A 20,338-nucleotide genomic window follows, 5' to 3' on the forward strand; every position below is an offset into this window, starting at 1 on the left:
TTTCACAACACTTTTATTCAGAGAGACTTGCTTTAAAGTGAGGAAAGCGACACAGTAATTTATCCTAAGCAGAAGTAAACAGTCATAATGAACAAAAAAGTGAAGAGTAAAGCTGACACTAGTCAAATAAATCAGCATGCAAGTTTAATAAACAATGAATTAGATGCTATTTTCCTGAAACTAAAGGTTACAAGGTTAAGGATGAATTGTTGCCCAAGCAAATGTAAGGCAGTATTTTTTGTCAGGTTGGAAATGTTGGCCTGGCAAAACTGACTTTGATGGCTTCAGAGCCCCAAAAAAACAACACCTTCTACATTGATAATTACAATGGACTCCAGGGACTCCTTGACAATCTGCAAAAAAAGATCTACAATATTGAAGGTAAAATGTTTTTTTGTAAATTAAAAAAGTATGCAGAAAGCTTTGTTTTTTTTTTTAAATAAGATGATCTGATGTTTAACTGTGATTTTAGGTTCACATGAAACAAACAAAAGGAACGACCGACAGAACTTTGAATCAGAATTATCTCAGAGTGGATTCAGTGTTGTCTATCACACTACGGTAAGAGATACTTGCTGTATACTGTAGTTCAGGGCTCTTCAACCTTTTTGTGAGCAAGGGCTACCACAAAGGATAAACCATCTGGAGGGCTAATAATTTGATATAGTCTACTCAAAACCTTTTTGTTATACTTGACGATTTTATTTCATTTTACTTGTTGATATGTTTTATCATTGTTTAAAATGTTAACATACATATTAGAAGCCAAGCTAATATAAAAATATATGTAATAAATCAATATTAAAACTGAGGCTATTAGTATAATGTGCTTTAGCGGACATCTCAAAGACTCTGTGCAGGCAACCGTGTTGGAGACCACTGCTGTTGACCAAATTATATAGCAGTTTCATTATCATTTTACAAAGAAACGATAAAGAAAAGTCAAGCTGGTCAATTATAAAAGTGGCATTACACACACATGACCAACCTGTGAAATTAAATATTAGTCAAAACTTGATCAAGTTGGGTGAAAACAGAACAATTTAATCCAACACTGAAATTGATTGAATATACCGGACAGGTGTCGGTCAACATGTTTGACATTTGATGTTGCAGATGTGCACATTCTTCTTCACGTTAGTGTTTGACATCAATCTGCATTTCTTTTCAATATCTGTCTGTTTCAGGACTCTGTGATTGTGGGTTCAGTGGGATCTTATAACTGGCGTGGAGTTCTGTATGAAGTCAGAGGATCTGGATTCAGAGAGACCGAGATTAAAGATCCATCTGTCAATAAAGACTCATACATGGGTGCGTGTAGATCATGTTTATGTGTCTCTCTGTGTGTTACTGTGAAGTGTTTGTGAGGATGTTTTTCATTTACATTTAGTCATCTAGCAGAGGCTTTAATCCAAAGTGACTTACAAATGAAGGAATCAATGGAAGCAATCAAATCAACAAAAGAGCAACAGCACATAAGTGCTCTGAAACGGCTCTCAGTTAACCTAACGCAGTACATTCATAAACACCTTTTTATTTGACTAATGACTTTATGGAGCTTAACCTGCTGACTCCCCCTGGATACTACAATCTGTCTAAACCACATCTCACTGGCAGAGGTGATGGCTTGGCAGCTGTGATTAAGAACAAATATAAAACTATCAATATCGACTTCCATGATGTACTTTAAAATTGCTGGTCTCACACCACTCTTGATTTAACTGATCTACAGACCGCCTAAACATCATTCCAACTTTCTGATCTCTCTGAGTTGCTTACTATTGCTTGTGCTCAATATAATAATTTTATTATGCTTGCTGATTTCAATATTCACATGGATTCTGATTTTACCTTTGCTAAGGACTTTATGATTGTATTGGACTGTTTTGATTTAACACAGCACATTGATTTTCCTACACACCGTCATTCTCATACCCTTTACTTAATCTGCTCTGTTGGAATTAATAATGTGTGTGTCCAGGGCCTCGAAGACTGACAATAAACTCATTTATTTTAGTTTCTCTCTCCCTCTTGCTAAATCTAAACCCAAATATTTAATATCGTACTGAAACCTGAAAAACATAAATTCTGACAACTTCTTACTACTATTGCTGCTTCCTCTCTGCCTCTCTCTGTTAATCTCTGTTGTCCTTGTGTGAGATTTTCTTATCAAATATTATAAACTGAGCAAATTGTATACCCAGGACCCTTTTTTCAGAGATCAATAAACTTGTTAAACCACCATCTGCACCTCTTAATGGTTCTTCTGACATTTGTGAAAATTGTTTATACACAAAATTCACAATATCTATCAATCATTTTCTTCTTTTACTCCTTCAGAAACTTCTACTTTCCAGATACCCTACTCAACATCTAACTTTACTCTTACCAACCAACACATCTGTGGTTGAACAGCTGGTTATGAGCTCTAACTCCTCCACTTGCCAGTTAGATCCTTTACTAACACGCATAATCAAAACCTTCAAAAACTCTACTTTTCCTCATTATACACATCACCCACATAATAAACATTTCCCTTATGACTGGCTATGTACATTTCAGACTGAAAATAGCCATGATCACTCCTACACTTAAAACACCTGGCCTTGATGACACAGCACTGAGTAACTTTAGACCAATCACCAATCTTCCTTTTTTGTCCAAAGTCCCAGAAAAAGTGTTTGCCACACAACTGCAGACTCACTTGGACAAAAATAATCTGCAGGAACCATTTCAATCTGTTTTTTGCCCTCTCCAGAGTACAGAGACTGTTCTCCTGAAAGTGGTGAATGATCTCCTCCTCGCCTATGATTCTGGTGTATTGATCCTTCTGGTCCTTTTGGACCTGAGTTCAGCTTTTGATACCGTCTCCCATTCTGTACTTTTGTCCCGTTTGTCTGCAATGGGCATCTCAGAAATGGCTTTACAATGGCTAACGTCTTATCTCACAGATAGGCACCAGTTGGTTAGCATTGACAAATTTAACTCTCATTCTGTCACCCTCTCCTGTGGAGTGCCTCAAGGATCTGTCCTTGGTCCGCTTTTATTTTTAATTTACACACTTCCCCTAGGTTAGATCATCCGGCGCCGTGGCTTTAATTTCCACAGTTTTGCTGACGATGCAAAAATGTACTTTACTGTACAACCTAACTCTGTCCCCCCTTCCTTAACATATTTCTGACATGATGTCAAAAGTATGGATGGCTCAAAACTACTTAAATTTGAATATGGATAAAAAATTCTGCTAGTAGCCCCTAAATCACTTGATCTCACCCAACATGACAATCCTATTAACATTAGCTACGTTTACATGGACACATTTTGCCTCCATCGGATTAAAATCCTTCCGATTAATAAATACTATCAGAGCGTTTACATGAACACTTAATAATGTGATCGGATTGATGTGCGTGTTTATATGACACAAGATTTACATCAGATTTGATCATTTGACATGCGCACATTGCACAAATATAGTTTCACGCTGTTTCAAGATTTGCTTTGTGTCTCAGCTGATTATAAAGCAGCAGCAAAAACACCCATTCACGTGTGCCCAAAAAGTGTATTTCACTTCACGCGGTGCTGCAGAGACCGTTCGCGAGAGCGAGTCCAAACACACGCGTTTGTGGATCAGAGAATAAATCATGGACTGACCGGATAACGCTGTCTTGTATCACTTTATGGGGAATTGAAGGATAATAGGAACAAGATTAACAAGACAATCACTTCTTGTGACTTCCTTCAACAAAACAAACTCGAGTTATTTGCGTCACATGTCATTACAGCAATTCTACGTCATTGCACGTGTGCATATGCTCCACACTCCCGTCCTGTAGGTGGCGGAAATGCACCTTTCAGTGGGTTTACCAATCGCCATTAAAAAAAGAAAAGATAGCACATGCGCAGAGCGTACCAGTTTCAGTTATCCATCCGATCAAGTGTATACATGTCCTTTTGAGCGGATTACAAAAGGTATAAACCACCCCTAACAAGCGGATTAGATTTTTAATCAGATTGGCACTTTTTAGTCTGATTGAGGTGTTTACATGGAGCATTTTTATTCAGATTGATCATTTAAATGGATTACAAATGTCCATGTAAACGCAGCTATTGACTGTGTTCTGGTTCAACCCTTTTCCACTATATGAAACCTTGGTGTGTTTTTCGAATGTAGGCTATCTTTTGAACTACGCAATCTTCCATCTTTGCAATATTGTCCATTTAAGACCCTCACTAAATTTCAAAGATGCTGAAACTGTTGTTCACGATTTTATAACTTTATGTATTGATTATTGCAACTCCTTGTATTATGGTCTAGCCAAAAAATTTAAAAATTGCTTGCAGTTCGTTCAGAATTCAGCTGCTCGAGCCCTCACTTTTACTAAAAATCAGTTCACATCACCCCTGTCCTACAACTACTACATTGGCTCCCTGTTAATTACTGCATCCAGTTTAAGATTGTCATGGTTTAGCACCTTCCTATCTCTCTGAATTGATTATCCTCTAAATCCCTGCCCGTACCTTGAGATCGAGCTCTAAAAACTTGCTTGCAGTACCCAAGTCCCATCTATCTAGTGTGGGTGTTATGGCTTTCAGCATATCAGCTTCTAAACTCTGGAACAAACTACTAAGACCTTCATGATCTCTCTTCAGACATTTTAAACTGCTCTTAAAACTCACTTATTCACTTTATGTTTTGTTTATTGATTGTCTGTATTTTCCAGCACTATGCTTGTTTTTGTAAGTCTAACGCAAATTGGTTGATTGCATGTTGATTACATGTATACTGTATGCTTATATGTATTCATGTTGTATAGCAACCTCATGTAAATGGTCTTTTCTTGAAAGGTGCTATATAAAAAAAACATATTATTATTATTATTATTATTATTATTATTATTTTTAGGAAAGAGTAAAAGGAGTAAAACAGTGACGTGTGGATGTGCGGTGACTTCTCTTCAAAGGAGGCAGAAATTCAAAATATGTGATTTTGTGCCTTTTTGCTGCTTGTTTCTACGTTCAGGTTACTCTGCTGTGATTGGACGGAGAGGCAACACCTCTCTCCTCGTCTCTGGAGCTCCACGTGCTGAACACAAGGGTCTGGTGACACTCTTTCAGCAAAATCACAACACATGGACTGTACAGAAGAACATAACAGGAGTTCAGGTCACACACACAAGATTTTTTATACAGCCATGTTCTAAAATGGCATTTTGGATTGTTTTGATTCATCTTTAGTAAATGTGATGCTGCATTGTGCTTGCTCTTGACTTCAGATCGGGTCGTATTTTGGAGCGTCTCTGAGCCTGTTAGACGTCGACTCTGATGGAGAATCAGATTTTCTTTTGGTCGGGGCTCCGTTATATTACCGCTCTCAGCCGAGGGGAGAAGGGAGGCTCTACATCTATACTTTATCAGAGGAGGTATTCACAGCTTTGATCCTCATATTAGCATCATTAACAGCTTCACTGGTGTTGATTGATTGTAATCTGTAATGAGACCATTGCAGTGTTCATCAAATACAATCAACACCTACTGTTTATCGTAAATGAATATTCTGCTGACCTGTTTCTCTCTTTGTAGTCGTTTCTAAAGATGCTGAACGTGTGCGAGTCAAATGCAGGCAGATTTGCTGCGTCTCTGGCGTCACTAAAGGACCTGAATGGAGACGGGCTGTCAGATGTGGCCGTCGGAGCACCGCTAGAAGATGAAGGGACCGGAGTCGTGTACATCTACCTCGGCGATAAGATGCACGGCATAAACCTGAGATATAGTCCTCAGGTGAGAGGCAAAAGCCACATCTTCAGTTTCATTTCATTACAAATGTTTAACCCCTGAAAATCCAGGCATGTCTGATTCTCAATAGATTAGTTTGGGAGTAACAAGAGCAGATTTGGGCCCACATCATCTTATGACAAGATTCACTGTCATAATGTACATAAAGTATTTAATGTAAGAAAAAACGTGTGATCCAATGCCCACATGAACTGTTTTTGTGAAAACCCATTGCAGGTTTTGCACATAACAGTGTAGATATACTGTATTTCTGGACAGCTGTTTAGTAGTAACTATAGTAACTTTGTCTCGTTATTAATTTTCAAATAGGATAAAAAATGGGTAAAACGTACATCTTAACCCTAACCCTTGCAAACTAAAAACTCACGTACACGAGGTGAAACCTGACATGAGATTTGATCACATGCTTTCTGATAAATGTCTTGCGTGGAAACAATTATACGCACACTTTTCATAAATGAGGCCCAACATCTTTTCATTGACTGAACAAGTAATCCAGCAGTCAGCGTAACACATCAAATCCAATCAGTGTGTATGTGTGTGTTTGTGTGTGTTTAGCGGATCTCAGCGAGGTCAGTTCTGTCGGGTCTGCAGCAGTTTGGCGTCTCTGTGGTGGGTGAGATAGACATGAATGATGATAATCTGACAGATGTTGTGATTGGAGCACACGGAGGAATCGTTCTGCTGAAGTACGTAATTTTTACAAATACAACAAACAATCTGTAGATTCAGTCATTATAATCTCCATTATAAATTCACCACTCTGAGATCAACATCACTTCATCTTTCTCTCTCTCTGCTAACATAAGCAAGTTTTCAACAAATTGTCTTTTTTTTATAGGAAACTGGCCATTCACATCATGTAATTTAGAAATAAACAATATTTACTTATGCATTACAGTGGTTCAAGCATACTAGCACACAATTCATGAAATAATTCACAGGTCAAAACCAAATATTATTCTTTTCAAAATCAAACTTTAGTCTCAGATGATGCACTGAGAACTGATCGATCGGTTTGGGAAATGATGTCGACCGAATGAGTTACAGTGCATTAGCAATGAAGAAAAATGACATCAGTCAAGTCATAAACTCCTTCACATTTTCTTGTGTCCTCAGAGCTCGACCTGTGATGTTTGTATCTTCAAAACTCAGTTTCAGTCCAAAAGAAATCAGCATAAGTGACTTTACCTGTTCGGGTGTGGATTTGTTTCATGCGTTTAACCTCACTTCATGTTTCACTGTGTTCGAGCGAACCAGCAGCACAGGTAACATAATAACATAATGACGAGCATCTTTATTTCATCACAAGAAGAGTGAAGACGTCTTAACCATCTCATGTCTCTCAGGTTCACTGAACAAGGATCTGAATATCTCTCTGAATATTAATCTGGATGTTGTAAGAGAAATGAATCGAGGATTCTTCAAGCTGCATAATTCAACATCCAGGAGTCTTCAGAAGTCCATCATGCTAGTTCCTGAGGCCTCCTGTTTTAACTTCTCAATCTTCATGCCGGTACGTGTTGACTATCAAAACATTTAAAGCTGCAATGTGTAACATTTTTAATTTTCAGTTGAAAATGAGCAAAACTCAGTAATTGAGTATGTATGTGTTCAAAAATATCTTACCCTGATTCATAATGGCTAGCTTATTATAATCATTTATAATTTAGGTGGCCAAGTCTGTTTTCACAGGAAAATGTTTAATAACTCAAACTTTCCAGATAGTGAGAAAAGTTTGTAACTTCTTTATGCAACAGTCACTTACAGTTGAAGCGATTTAGATGGTGGCATTTAATCTGTGAAGTTTTAAATGATGATCATCTGGGGAACATTTACTTTTTCATTTAGTAAAAAAAAATGTGGCAGGTATTTTACTTGCTCAGATGATTTTTGATATAAACTTTCAGGATGTACTTCTAAGTGTCATATTGATGTATAATGACAGATCAGCTCTAATGCGGTGATCTCACACATCAGATTCATCCTCACAGAGTAGCCGGGTGAAACATAATGCGCGTACAGAAAATGACTCTGCAAATAATTGCAATTTTAAAGTCATAACATAGATGGCGATAGAGAGGCCAAAACTACGCATTGCAGCTTTAAACATTAGTATGCTATCACAACAGCTGCGGTCTGACGGCAAATATTCTGTTGCTTTCAGCGCTGCGTTTATGACACGGTGACTCCACTAAAGATTCGAATGAATTTCTCACAAACTGAGTTGTCGTCTGATCAACCTTCGGCTATTCTAGACATCCACAGCCCGACAGAGAAGTTTGTTGAGGTAAGCTGACCTTTGGATAACAAACTACAGAATGTACAGTATATACAGTATAAACATTACTGTAACGTTATAAAACTCTTTCCAAATAAAGCGTTTTTTGTATAAATAGGTACCGTTTGAAAGGAGTTGTAACAGTGACAGATGTGTGGCCGATCTACAGCTGGACTTCAGATTTATGTGAGAAATAACACATTTGACTGAAAGCAGCGCTATATGAATGTCATGTGTTTGAATATTCAGATTTTGGTTTTATTAAATGAGAATGTATGTTCTTGTTTGTCAACAGTAATGAGACCCTACTGGTGGTGAATCAAGCTTATTTTATGGTTCCTATAACGCTGGCCAACAAAGGAGACAACTCTTATAACACCAGCATAGTGATGCACTACCCAGAGGGCCTGTCGTTCTCAAATTTTAATGCTGTTAAGGAGGTCTGGTCTATGATTGCATCAATAGTAAATAGTCTGGTGACTTTCAAATTGGGAAGCAATGAGCAAATTATGTTTGAATTTTCATTTTTTTCATACAAAATGTTCAACAAACAGAGTCACACAAGCAGCAGCTGTGGCGATCGAGATGGCGGTTTTTTGAACAGAACCACCTGCAGTATCAATCTACCAGTGTATCGAAGCGGGACTAAAGTAAGCAAACAACACATCACAACACATCACAATAATGCGACACTGTATCATCACTCATTACGTCATTGAGACACATTACCCTAACGTGACACTTTAACATCACTTATTACACCAGTGTTTTCAAAGTGGTGGAAAATAGGAGCATTACAAGTGTCACAAACAAATAATCACAAATCATTTCTGCTACTTTGCTGCTGTTGTTTTCAAGACTGAGTTTCTAGCAACATTTCGTGTGAACAATCGGGACTACGACTGGCCAGATATGATGGACATGATCATCATTGCCAACAGGTGAACATGACTGAAACAGAAGGGGTTTCATTCATATTTGTCAAATCAGCCATAGTATATGTATTAAAGGTCCATTGTGTAGATTTTAGCGGTATCTAGTGATGAGACTTTGAATTGCAACCAACGGCACAGTCCACAGCTCACCCCTCCCTTTAGAAACACATAGTGAAGCCACGGTAGCCGCTACAGGACAAACACGTCATCTTCTGGGAGAACTTAGCGACAAAACGTGCTCTATAGATGAGTTTGTCCATTTATATTTACTGTAGAAACATGACGACGACCTTCCTTGTAAGGAAACAGCGCTGTATGTAGATAAAAACGTCTCATTCTAAAGTAATAAAAACAAGACAGTTTATTATGTAAGGTCTTTATACACTACTGATAATATAGTTATTGCATTTTTGTCAAGAGATTATTCAAAAGTTACACAATGCACCTTTATGTATATATTATTATTGTGTATTTATATATTTAGTTTAAAACTAAATGACTATTGAATTGAATTAGCAGGTAAATTCTAAATTTTTTGTTCACAGTGATAACAACGGTAACACCACTGATGGCACAGTGAAGAAGAGTTTACCGGTTCAGTTCGCCGTTAACTTGGCTATCAGTGTGTGAGTGAGCTGTACTCCAAACTACTTACCTCTGAATAAATTTCCCTTAAACTAATTATGATTATCAAACTATTTTGTCAATCACAGAGCATTTCACTTCAGTCTCTGTCTCTTTTTCTTGACCTGTTTCTGTGCTTTAATGAAAAGACCCATCTGTATTAAAGGAGCTGTATGTAACATTAACTTCTAGTGGTTTGAACTTGGTACCACAGTTTAAATAAAAAAAAACTTTATTTAATTGCGGGACAATATTGGGAGCAAGTTTATCTGCTCATTTTTATGTTTTACTGCCTGCTATATACAAACCCGCTTGTGTGGGTTTTTATAAATCAATCTGTGGCTCATGACAGAGTTTGTGTCCAGTAGAGGTTATATTTATGGGTCATTTAAGCAACTGTGATAACTGGCAACCTCTCAACTGTCAAAATACACTATTGGACCATAACAAAAACAGACCTTCGGACACCAACCGAGAATAAAAAAAAGAGAGTGCCTTCAATATAACTGACTACAGCATTGTTTTTTAGAGAAACAGATATGTTTCAGAAATATCTACAAATATATTCAAGTATTTCTATTTTATTTCATACAGACAAAAACCTTCATCCAGCTCCTTTTAACAAAATAGCTGCAACTATAAACAAATGAAGAGAGAATCATTATAATAAAATATCGTAAGATTGTAGAAATACAATAAAATGATTTGCTGTTGTTTTCTTGTTTGTCAGGGTGAGTGAAGATTCTGTCACGTATCTGAATCTCTCTCTGGAGGACAGACGGCCAAAATCTCTCAGCATCACCTACAAGGTCAGACTCGAAATCAAAGATAGACACGAGCTTTTATTTTCTGCTAAATGTGTTTCTTGCATTGTTCATGAAATATCTCCATCACGTAGGATCAGTAAGATGAACTGAATTCCTAATCTTGTTTGTGTACAGGTGGAGAATCTGGGCCTTAAATCTCTGCCAGTATCAGTCACACTCCTATTGGCCTGTTCACAATCACATGTGATGTTCACACCGGAGAGCTTCAGCAGAAACGAGATCTCCAGTCTCTCTGTGAGTTCTCTCTGCTTTAAGGAGTTATGCTCATGTTATGTTGAACTTGTTGATCATGTCCTGTTCCTCTCTCCAGAATTTAACAAAGTGTCAGATGATCAATGAGAAACAGGTAGGTGACGTCATCATTCACATACAGTACTGCTCTTTTCCTGCTACTGCCACTGTAACAAAATCCATATTTACCCTGCAGTATAAGCAAGATTCATATTATAAGTCCTTTAAGAGTAGTTTATTTCTGATAAAAAGTAACAGCAAAATAAACAACAAGTAGATGACCTTAGTTAAATCATAGCTAAAGCGTATCAAAAATGACACTGAGCTAACATTACTGTGTAAAATGTGTAATATATAATCTTAACTACTGATCAGCTGCCAAAACTCTCATCAAATAGCAGTAATACATGATCACCGTCTCCACTTGTCTTTAGCAAACCAAAACATTTGTTATTTTCACAGAGAACACGTATGCGTCTGATGAAACCGTCTATAACAACAGTGGGCGTGGCTTGTAGTTTACACAGTGAATTGATTGGATTTAGAAAAGTAGGCATTTTATTCAGAAATGGAACTCACAGCCAGTGTTGAGAAAGTTCACTTTCTACATGAACTAGTTCAAAGTTCAGTTCACAAATTTTTAATGAACTAGTCGTGTGTAGGACAACTCGCAGGTATCACACATTGCACATGCACGTTAAATAGCGTGAGCTTAGTCCGAGTCTATTTCAAGATTCAGAATATGCGTTAGCAGCCTATGTTAATCGTGAACGATTTGGGACAAATATGGTGATATTTAATGTTAAAATATGTGAGTGGCGCGGCAGGGATTTTAGCAGCGTCCAGTGCGTCACATTCATGCTGCTGTGAAACACTGTTGGCTGGTTTTTCAGATTTTTTCACTACACTGTAAAAAATTTGCTGTAATTTTAAGATAAAGTCTGAAAATGTTTCATATTCATTTAACTTTGAACAAAATGTTGCCAGTAAATAACATAAATGTAAAATCTATAGTAAGTTACTGGCAGCTAGTTGCCAGTAATACCCAGTAATACTGTAATTTCTACAGTCATTTTTACAGTGTACACATTAAGGTTTACAGTGTGTTTTTGCCGGGTTTTCGTCTGGAAGACTCTATAGAAATCTGGCACCCTATTGAACGACGTTAAACTGAGAGAGCGTGCTGTTCACAAACACCAGAATGAACAAGTTCACAGTAACGTTCATCAGGCAGTAATACAGTACTACGTTCAGTTCACGTTCGTACAAAATATGGACGAGTTCATGAACTTTCGTTCAATGACCTCGTTCAGGCACAACACTGCTCACAGCAGACTGACAGTTGATGTGGGGCGAGGTTAACAGATGCTCCATTCAAGCCATCTACAGTAGATGACATTATTAGAGAATGATCACCACAAGAGGGTGGAGTTACATTGTCAGATTATTAATTAAGTTTGTGAGGGCACATTAATACATAAAAAATAATGACCCACATGGATAAATAGTTTATAATAAACACTGCAATATTAAGTAAAAAAAAATAAGAATAGTCAGCTTTTCTATTTGGTGTAATAAAATATGTTTATTTGGCTTAAGGTTAAAAATCACATTCTTTTCACATCACATACCGTACATTATTGTTGCCCATGTTAAATCGTGTTGATTTTTACAAAGCTCGTTGTTCTGAAAAGCATGCTTTGAATGGCCAGTTGTCACCTGCAGTGTGATTGGCCGATTATCTCAAGCTTGTGACAGTAATATTATGCTTCTCTTTAGCACCCAAAACACAGCATCTCTACGACATAGTGGCGGTGGTGGCAATAAATATTACAGCGAGAATAAGTTATCCCCTCTTTTTTTTGTCTATACATGTGGACATAATATCCAATCTTCCCACACAGTGATGTAGATATGTAGAGGTGTGTTTCAACGAGGCACTTTAGGAAAGCGTGGATGAGCCTTCACTTTTAGAAAGAAGATCTCTTTGAGACTTTAATCTTTGTGACTTTACAGATCTTCTTTATGCACAAGTTATAATGCACAACAATGTAATATTGTTTGTGTGTGTATGAGTTTATTGTTTTTTATGTCATGATTTTATAGAATGGTTACTGTGGGAAGTTTCAGTGTGATGAATTTTTTCTGGAGACATCTGAAACTGTTTACTTTATTCTGACGGCAGAAGTTGCGCTTCAAAGCACAAAAGAGTTTGAGTCGGTGAGTGACTGATGTGTGTTTTTATATGACACACTGAAATAGAAACGTGCCGAATTCTTCATTTTATTCATGTATAGACCAATGACTTTAAATTAATCTCATTTGCATACCCACCGGGTAAAAAAAAACACTTGATAATTCAGTGGTTGATAATAGAGATGTAAAGAGATGTGTTTATATAAAAGTATTAAAAATACTTTAAATAACTGATTTAACTGAGTCATTATTTGTTGATTCTTTGATATGATCATGATTCAGATTTTTCACACGAGATCTTAATTGAACCTCTCTTATAGGGTTTTACGCATGTTTTGTGATTGTCTGTTTTTTCTACTGTAGAGATTTTCCTTCAACGAGTTCAGAAAAGATTATGTCTTTAACATCATTGCCCATCTGAACTACAACACAAGCCGCTACAACCAGATGACGACCGGCTTAAAGGTTTAAAGCATATCTATCTCTGTTACCGTATTACAAACAGATCTGAGATCAGTGTTACAGTGTCTCTCTCTTAAGTAGATGATGTGTAATGTCTCCAGCTTCTTTTATTAATTTGTTTTAATAAAAGTTTTGTTGGGTTCAAATCTATATGAATGAGTAACATGTATGTGTTATTATGTGCATGTTTATTATTGTCAATGCTCCTGTATGGTGTGACACGATATGATTATGAAAAATGCTGTTTTAAGTCATTTCAGATGAAGGTATCAACTTTCTAATGTCAACAGTTCATAATGAAATATTTCCTCTTTCTCTGTAGGACGACCCCAGTAAATCTCAGGTGTGCAACATTTATTTATTGTTATCATACATTATTTCATGGAAACTTCATGTCAACTAAGTACTAGTAGACTGTTGGCGGTAGGGGTTAGAGTTTGTAGAATAAGTTGACATGTAATTGCAAAGTTACTTTTAGTCAGTCAAATATTAAATTAAAGTCTTAGTTCTTTCTGTATGCATGGAAATGAGGAAATGTTGTTGTTCTGATGAAGTGTTGCTCTCTTGCACACAGACCACAGTCAGGGTGGAGTTTGTAATTCTGCCCAGTCGATTGCTGATTATTGGCACGGGTGCTGGAGGTGGTCTGATCTTACTCATTATCATATTAGTTTTACTGCTGAAGGTAAAAACCAATCTGCAATCGTGATATATCATCACTCAGTAACCAATCATCTTAAAGTTTGTGTGTCTCTGTGTGTGTAGTGCGGTTTCTTTAAGCGCAACCGTCCTGAGGAGATGACACATCAAGATGATCCTCTCATGTCCAACTTTAGTGATGGTGATGAAGAGATGAAGAACAACCGTCCTGAGTCATATCAAGGTGCTCCTCCCACTCATACCTTTCACAAAAATGGAGAGGTAACAATGGATGATAAAGAGATGAAGAGCAGTGATGGAGAGATGAAGACTGGTGATGGAGAGATGAAGAGCAGTGATGGAGAGATAAAGAGCATTGATGGAGAGATGAAGAGCAGTGATGGAGAGATAAAGACTGGTGATGGAGAGATGAAGAGCAGTGATTAAAAGATGTAGGGAAGTGATGGAGGTGTAAGCATGAATGGTTTTAAATGGTCTACAAAAGAAAAGCTTTGCTTCTTAAGGTCTAATACAGAGGTGCCAAGACCACCATACTGATCAAATGAAATGATGTTTCATGTAGGGTTTGTGATGTTTTATTGCAGTTCAGTTTGCTTGCTATCAGTTTAACATAGTTTAGTATTTTTAGGTTAAGAATTTGTTTAGTTTCATCATTTGTATATTTAAATGTTTAGTCTGTTTATGTGTGTTTAGTATGTGTGAGTTTCTGCATGTGTTTTAATAGCTCCTTTGTGTTTTGTTTGAATATTTTGCGCTTTACAGTATTAATATCAGAAGTGTCAGTAATGTATGGAATAATGAATGAGACAGGTGAGTTTGATCGGGTTTGAATTCGACAGTTTCTCCAAAAGCAGGAGCTGGATTTATATTAACCTGTATTATGTTCAGAATATCTATGAACACATTTCTCTTGATAGATTTCAAGCAGATTTTTCCATATAATTTTTCCTTATCATTTTCATTGTGTCATTTTTCTTTCATGTCAATTCAAGATTCAAGATTCAATACATTTATTGCCATGTCAACAGAGTTGATAGCACAATTCTGTGCTATGATCTGTAAATAACCTTTATTCTGAATATTATAGTTAAATGTAAAAACACACTGAATAATTAGCCAATCAAAACATTAATAAATCAGTTAAATGTAAGGAAAACTGTTGATCCGTCTGTTTATTGTTAGACTGACATTTTCTTATTAAACTATTACATGATATAAATAATTTTTTAAAGGGATAGTTCACCCAAAAACTGTAAATTCTATCAATATTTCCTCACCCTCATGTTGTTCTTAACCCATCAGAGTTTATTTATAACACAAAAGAAGATATTTTGAAGTCAGTGGGTAGCCTCAACTGTGTGCTTACCACCAATGATCAAAATAAATAATAAAGAAAATCATACAGGATAGGAATAACATACGGGTGAAGAAATGATGACAGAATTTACATTTGTTTGTGAATCTCTTTAATGAAAAGCTTTGTATTTATTATCATATCAAACTAGTTCCATAAAACAATCTTCAGATTACAATTACAAACAATCTTTAAGTTAAACAAGAGCGAATATAAAACACAATGTACAGTTATAAATAAAACTAAAGTTACAAATGCATTGTGTTTAATCCTGCAGGGATCTCAACAGGTGATGCGCGCTTAGCTGTTCAGTACCGCCGGCACGTCGTCTTCAATGTTTTCAGGCTCAGTTTTCACTCTGAGCATCGATTCACCGCTGACTGTCGCAGGTGCCGGCGTATCTGAACGAGTCTCTTCGGCCGACTGACTCTGTGACTCGTGTACGCGTACGTGCTTAGCGAGGTGATCCGCTCGCAGAAAGACTCGTGGACACGCGCTGCAGCCAAAGCGTTTGGCTCCGGTGTGCGTCTGCAGGTGACGCTGTAGCTCATCTGAGCGCGTGAAACGTTTTCCACAGAACAGCCAGTTGCACACGAAGGGCCGATCGCCGCTGTGCCAGCGTAAGTGCGCTTTCAGGTGCGACGTCTTAACGTAAGCTTTCCCGCAGCCGGGGATGTGACAGTTGTGAAGGTGCTTGCGTTTGCCATCGCCGTCGGCCCCCAGAGACTCTGCGCTCAGGCAGTTGGGGCAGCGGCAGGACGCCTGACCGGGCGCACGAGCACCGGCGCGCCGCTGGGACTTGGGCCGAGCCGATGCGCTCGTGCCGTCCAGTTGCTCCTCTGAGGTGTAGGACGAAGACGCGTGCTGGACCGGAAGCAGGTCCTGCGTCAACGGCTCCATCTTAAAGCCCTCGCCGGGGTAGTTCATGGCAGAGTGGGTGGAGCTCGAGGGTGGCAGGCAGCACATCTGAGGGTCAGGGGTGTAGGAACTCATGGATGATCCTTGGCCCACCCCCAGGCCCGTTGCCCCTTGCAGGTCCATCCACCCTCCTGCAGGCCCGGTGGGCACATCCCACCAACCGGACACCTCATCAGGAGGTGGTGCGGCACGCAGCCAGGGATCATACGGGTGCGTCATATTGTGTTTTTGTGCGTTTGTATGAGGACAAGCCGACGGTATCACCACATGGTATCACTTTTTGAATCTGGAATAAAGAATTTAAAACCATTAGAGTCAACAACAAACCACTCACACACTTCCTCCAAATCCTCTGAAAACATTCTGGTAGAACATTGACACTGATAGATTAGATACTGCTTGACTGCAACACTTTATTATTGTTCCTCTTTAACTCTGTTCGTTCCTGAAGAGCACTTTCTTTGATCTGAAAAGCATCAGTCTGAGTGTCGTTTAAATACACTTTCCTGGAGTAAGAGAACGGGTTTCCAATGAGTAAAGTTCAGGAAAACCTCATCTCTGGATATCCCAATGTTTCGTCAGATATGATTCTTTTTTATAGCTCTGTTGGTAGAACTTTGATTTAACAAGTCACGGGTTTAATTCACAGCATATTGATTAGCTAAGTTTAGGGTTTTGTAAATTCAGCTTTTAGCTTTTATGGGAACAATCCAACTACACACTTTAAATCTACTTTATCATTATGTTATGCTTAGGTACATCATGGTTTATTGATCCTAATCTTTGTGTGTTCATTTTTGTAGTTTTTATTACATTTTTGTTGTTTTGTGTTAATGCAAAGAGCATAAAATCTGCTGAAGGTGTGTATTTCATTTTTAATTGAATTTTTATGTTTTACTCTAATTTGCTTTCATAAATGTTTTTAAAACTAATAAAACAAAATTGTTATACTTTGGTGCGGAATGAAATGGATAGTTTTAATCTGTGTGACATTTTAATATCAATCATGCATTCTGTATAAAGATGCTTTTAAGAATTAAAATGATCAAAAATGTAAAAAATACTGAGCTTTCAAGATTCCTTTATTCAAATATGTTATTTCTTTCCTTGTTTGCATTGTTTTTCATTTGTTATTGTGTTTGTACAGTGAGCTTGATTTTGATGCAGAAATTCAGAGGTTTTTATCTTTACAATGAGTGAACGCAAAATTTGGCATTATCTGAACAAATTAGTATTTAAAGGGTTAAAATGCTGAAAATGCGTGAATGAAGGCTTTATATTGATCAGCAGGACTGATTCTAGCTTAAAACTAAAATCAACAAAAGTGTTAAAAAATATATAATATATATTTTATATCAGTATTTTAACACGGACATTGTCCCTCTATTAAATTAAATGCATTTTTTTCATCTGAAACTGCTCAAAGATAGTAATGCATCAAAATTAATGTTGTTGATAATTATTAACATATCCAATACTGTAATAATAAAAATAGCTTGACACTTAGTGTATGGAAAATTATTATAAATATTTCCGTAAAAAACAACAGTGGCATCACGTAAACAAACTGTTCTGAAAAGTGGGAAGAAATATGTATTTTTATGACAGTCTAGGGCATTTTGAACTAAGCGTGAGTTTATTTAAATTGATGTACAAGGGTTAAATAAGTTTATCTTCATTTTAAGGGTGATGTCTAGTTTAATTTAATACCTGTCATCTATCATATTCATTGCTTAGTAGATAAATCAGTCTTTCTATCAGGAATAACATTTGGAATCATACTATCTATTCTGTGTTTTCCATACTTTCATGTAAAGGTGTGAAATTAAAGTAAAAAGAAATTCATACAAACAAAGTGAATGAATGAACCTTCACAGACTTGATTTTAAAAAAGATATGTTTAAATCATTAACACATTGAAGTGAAATTAAAGGTGCTATTTTAGATTTTAGTGGATGTCTAGTGCTGAAAGAGATCTGAGTTATCTGAATGTTAACTGACTGACTGATTGTCTGTTATATGGAGTTCATTACCTGCACTTCAGTTAGGAAATAATCCATCTTCATATAAGAAGATACGAGCAAAACCGTTTCTATTCTTCATACACAAACACTCACTGGATAAACTTCATACATGAGCTCTATGCAACCATGCACACACACACACACACACGCGCGCGCGCATACGCACACACACACACACACACACACACACACACACACAGACAAAACATGTCCAAACTTGATACACACGTCCAAGGAGCAAAGACACTTTTAACAGAGAGAACTTCAGGTTAAAATGAAAGTCACTGATGGAGAGAAACAAACTGAAAACCATGAGATTATAAACTTTAGTCATGTGATCATTCTTCAGCTGTTAGCATAAAACTCTTGCTTTTGTAGTAACAGCAGAGTAATAACACAGAACATTGTAATGACAATTTTACTGTGTGTGCGTGCGTGCGTGTGTGCGTGCATGTGTCTGTGTTGTAGGAAGGCAGAGGATTGCAGCTGTAATGAGCTGTTGACAGCTGTTGTCGTGTGTGTGTGTGTGTGTGTGTGTGTGTGTGTGTGTGTGTGTGTGTGTGTGTGTGTGTGTGTGTGTGTGTGTGTGTGTGTGTGTGTGTGTGTGTGTGTGTGAATGAAACAGGTTTATCAGTCTGCACAGCTCTTTAAAACCCTAACAAACAAATAAAGTTTAACATTGCATCTAAAATAATTATTGATATTGCTGAGGATCTCTCATAAACACTTAAACAACATATTGTTATCATACAAATGTATTCAACCCAACCTCTAACCCTAACTTTCAAACAAACATCTGCTGACATTATATAATTTACAACTAAACGACATTTAAATTTGTGAGCCTAATAAACAGGGAAAATTTTAACAAGTCACTTTTCAACACATTTAACTGTGTTTATAAAGAGAAAGAGAGAAATTCAACAACAGAAAACCTGAACACATGAACATACTAACATCAGACTGTGTGGTATACTCAGACATGTAAACAGCTATATGAAACTACAATTACACATTAAAACTGTTAAACATTAACACAATGATCATTAATAAACGCACAGATGCAGAATTATGAAATTACAGAAGGAGAGAGAGAGAGAGAGAGAGAGAGAGAGAGAGAGAGAGAGAGAGAGAGAGTTTACCTGCTCAGTGTCTCCTGATGCTGTGACAATACACCACAACTCAGCAGCAGTTTATGACAGCAAAAACCACACCCACCAACACACACACACAAAGTTCATTCATACACACTTTCATTGATATAAACACACACACACACACACACACGTGCACACAAACAGTGTCAGACAGTCCGAACTGCGTCTGAACATGTCAGTCTGAGACTCAAACTACCTGAAAGACAGACAGGAAATCATCACCCCCCCCATACACAAACACACACACACACACACGACAGAATAGTTTCCCACCGCTGTTAACATCGCAAACACACACCGCATTCATTTATTCAACACAAATAATACACATTTACTTTGCTTTTCTTTACAGCACATTCCTTCAGAGATAACAAAACTTACTAACGTCTCTCACTAGAAGTCACGTCTTGGTTAGTTAAAAGATTATCATTACATTAAATAACACACAAAAATACAATATGGACAAACAAAACTGAAAAAATGACAATCAAAAATATTCTCAAGAAAATTTGACAGAAATAAATGTGTTTTTTACTTCTTTACCAGTTGTGAACTAGCGAGAATTTTTAAAGGTTTTAAATATAATGACATATAAAAATGATATGTTTGGATGTGCATCTCACTAACCCGGTACAGAAGAAGAGAGGGTTACTGTGAGTTGTAAATGCACAGACAGGATTAAACTGAAGACATTGATCACTCGTGTCGGCTGCAGGGAACTTCCTGCTTCTAAGATCATATTTACACACAGCAGCACTTACTGAAGAACAGATTTCCACAAGTGTGTTTGTCACTGGAAATCCAGGAAATCCTACAGGCCGACACACACACACACACACACACACACACACACACACACACACACACACACAC

General features: G+C 37.2%; 2 protein-coding genes across 2 annotated transcripts in view; one reads left to right on the top strand and one right to left on the bottom strand.

The window, feature by feature from the left end:
- LOC129443788 (integrin alpha-M) overlaps positions 1-15,168 on the top strand; it is a 50,019-nt gene extending 34,851 nt beyond the window's left edge. Inside the window, exons 9-31 of the mRNA XM_073860098.1 lie at positions 246-381; positions 473-561; positions 1,188-1,311; positions 5,024-5,166; positions 5,277-5,423; positions 5,584-5,781; positions 6,355-6,485; positions 6,916-7,064; positions 7,146-7,312; positions 7,964-8,086; positions 8,196-8,263; positions 8,373-8,517; positions 8,632-8,727; positions 8,936-9,018; positions 9,558-9,638; positions 10,367-10,445; positions 10,578-10,697; positions 10,774-10,809; positions 12,801-12,914; positions 13,254-13,355; positions 13,675-13,695; positions 13,927-14,037; positions 14,118-15,168. Of these exons, the coding sequence (XP_073716199.1) occupies positions 246-381; positions 473-561; positions 1,188-1,311; positions 5,024-5,166; positions 5,277-5,423; positions 5,584-5,781; positions 6,355-6,485; positions 6,916-7,064; positions 7,146-7,312; positions 7,964-8,086; positions 8,196-8,263; positions 8,373-8,517; positions 8,632-8,727; positions 8,936-9,018; positions 9,558-9,638; positions 10,367-10,445; positions 10,578-10,697; positions 10,774-10,809; positions 12,801-12,914; positions 13,254-13,355; positions 13,675-13,695; positions 13,927-14,037; positions 14,118-14,438 (2,784 nt within the window). The 3' untranslated portion in view covers positions 14,439-15,168. The remainder of the gene's footprint in view (positions 1-245; positions 382-472; positions 562-1,187; positions 1,312-5,023; positions 5,167-5,276; positions 5,424-5,583; positions 5,782-6,354; positions 6,486-6,915; positions 7,065-7,145; positions 7,313-7,963; positions 8,087-8,195; positions 8,264-8,372; positions 8,518-8,631; positions 8,728-8,935; positions 9,019-9,557; positions 9,639-10,366; positions 10,446-10,577; positions 10,698-10,773; positions 10,810-12,800; positions 12,915-13,253; positions 13,356-13,674; positions 13,696-13,926; positions 14,038-14,117) is intronic.
- A 219-nt stretch (positions 15,169-15,387) lies between these two features.
- sp6 (Sp6 transcription factor) lies at positions 15,388-19,578 on the bottom strand. Its single transcript, XM_055203980.2, has 2 exons — positions 19,451-19,578; positions 15,388-16,570 (listed from the first exon to the last, which is right to left on the bottom strand). The coding sequence occupies exon 2, from the start codon at positions 16,501-16,503 to the stop codon at positions 15,667-15,669; it is 837 nt and encodes a 278-aa protein (XP_055059955.1). The 5' UTR covers positions 16,504-16,570; positions 19,451-19,578; the 3' UTR covers positions 15,388-15,666.
- Between the last annotated feature and the right edge of the window lie 760 nt (positions 19,579-20,338).

This window comes from Misgurnus anguillicaudatus, chromosome 3 (assembly GCF_027580225.2).
Source record: "Misgurnus anguillicaudatus chromosome 3, ASM2758022v2, whole genome shotgun sequence".
Lineage (NCBI taxonomy): Eukaryota > Metazoa > Chordata > Actinopteri > Cypriniformes > Cobitidae > Misgurnus > Misgurnus anguillicaudatus.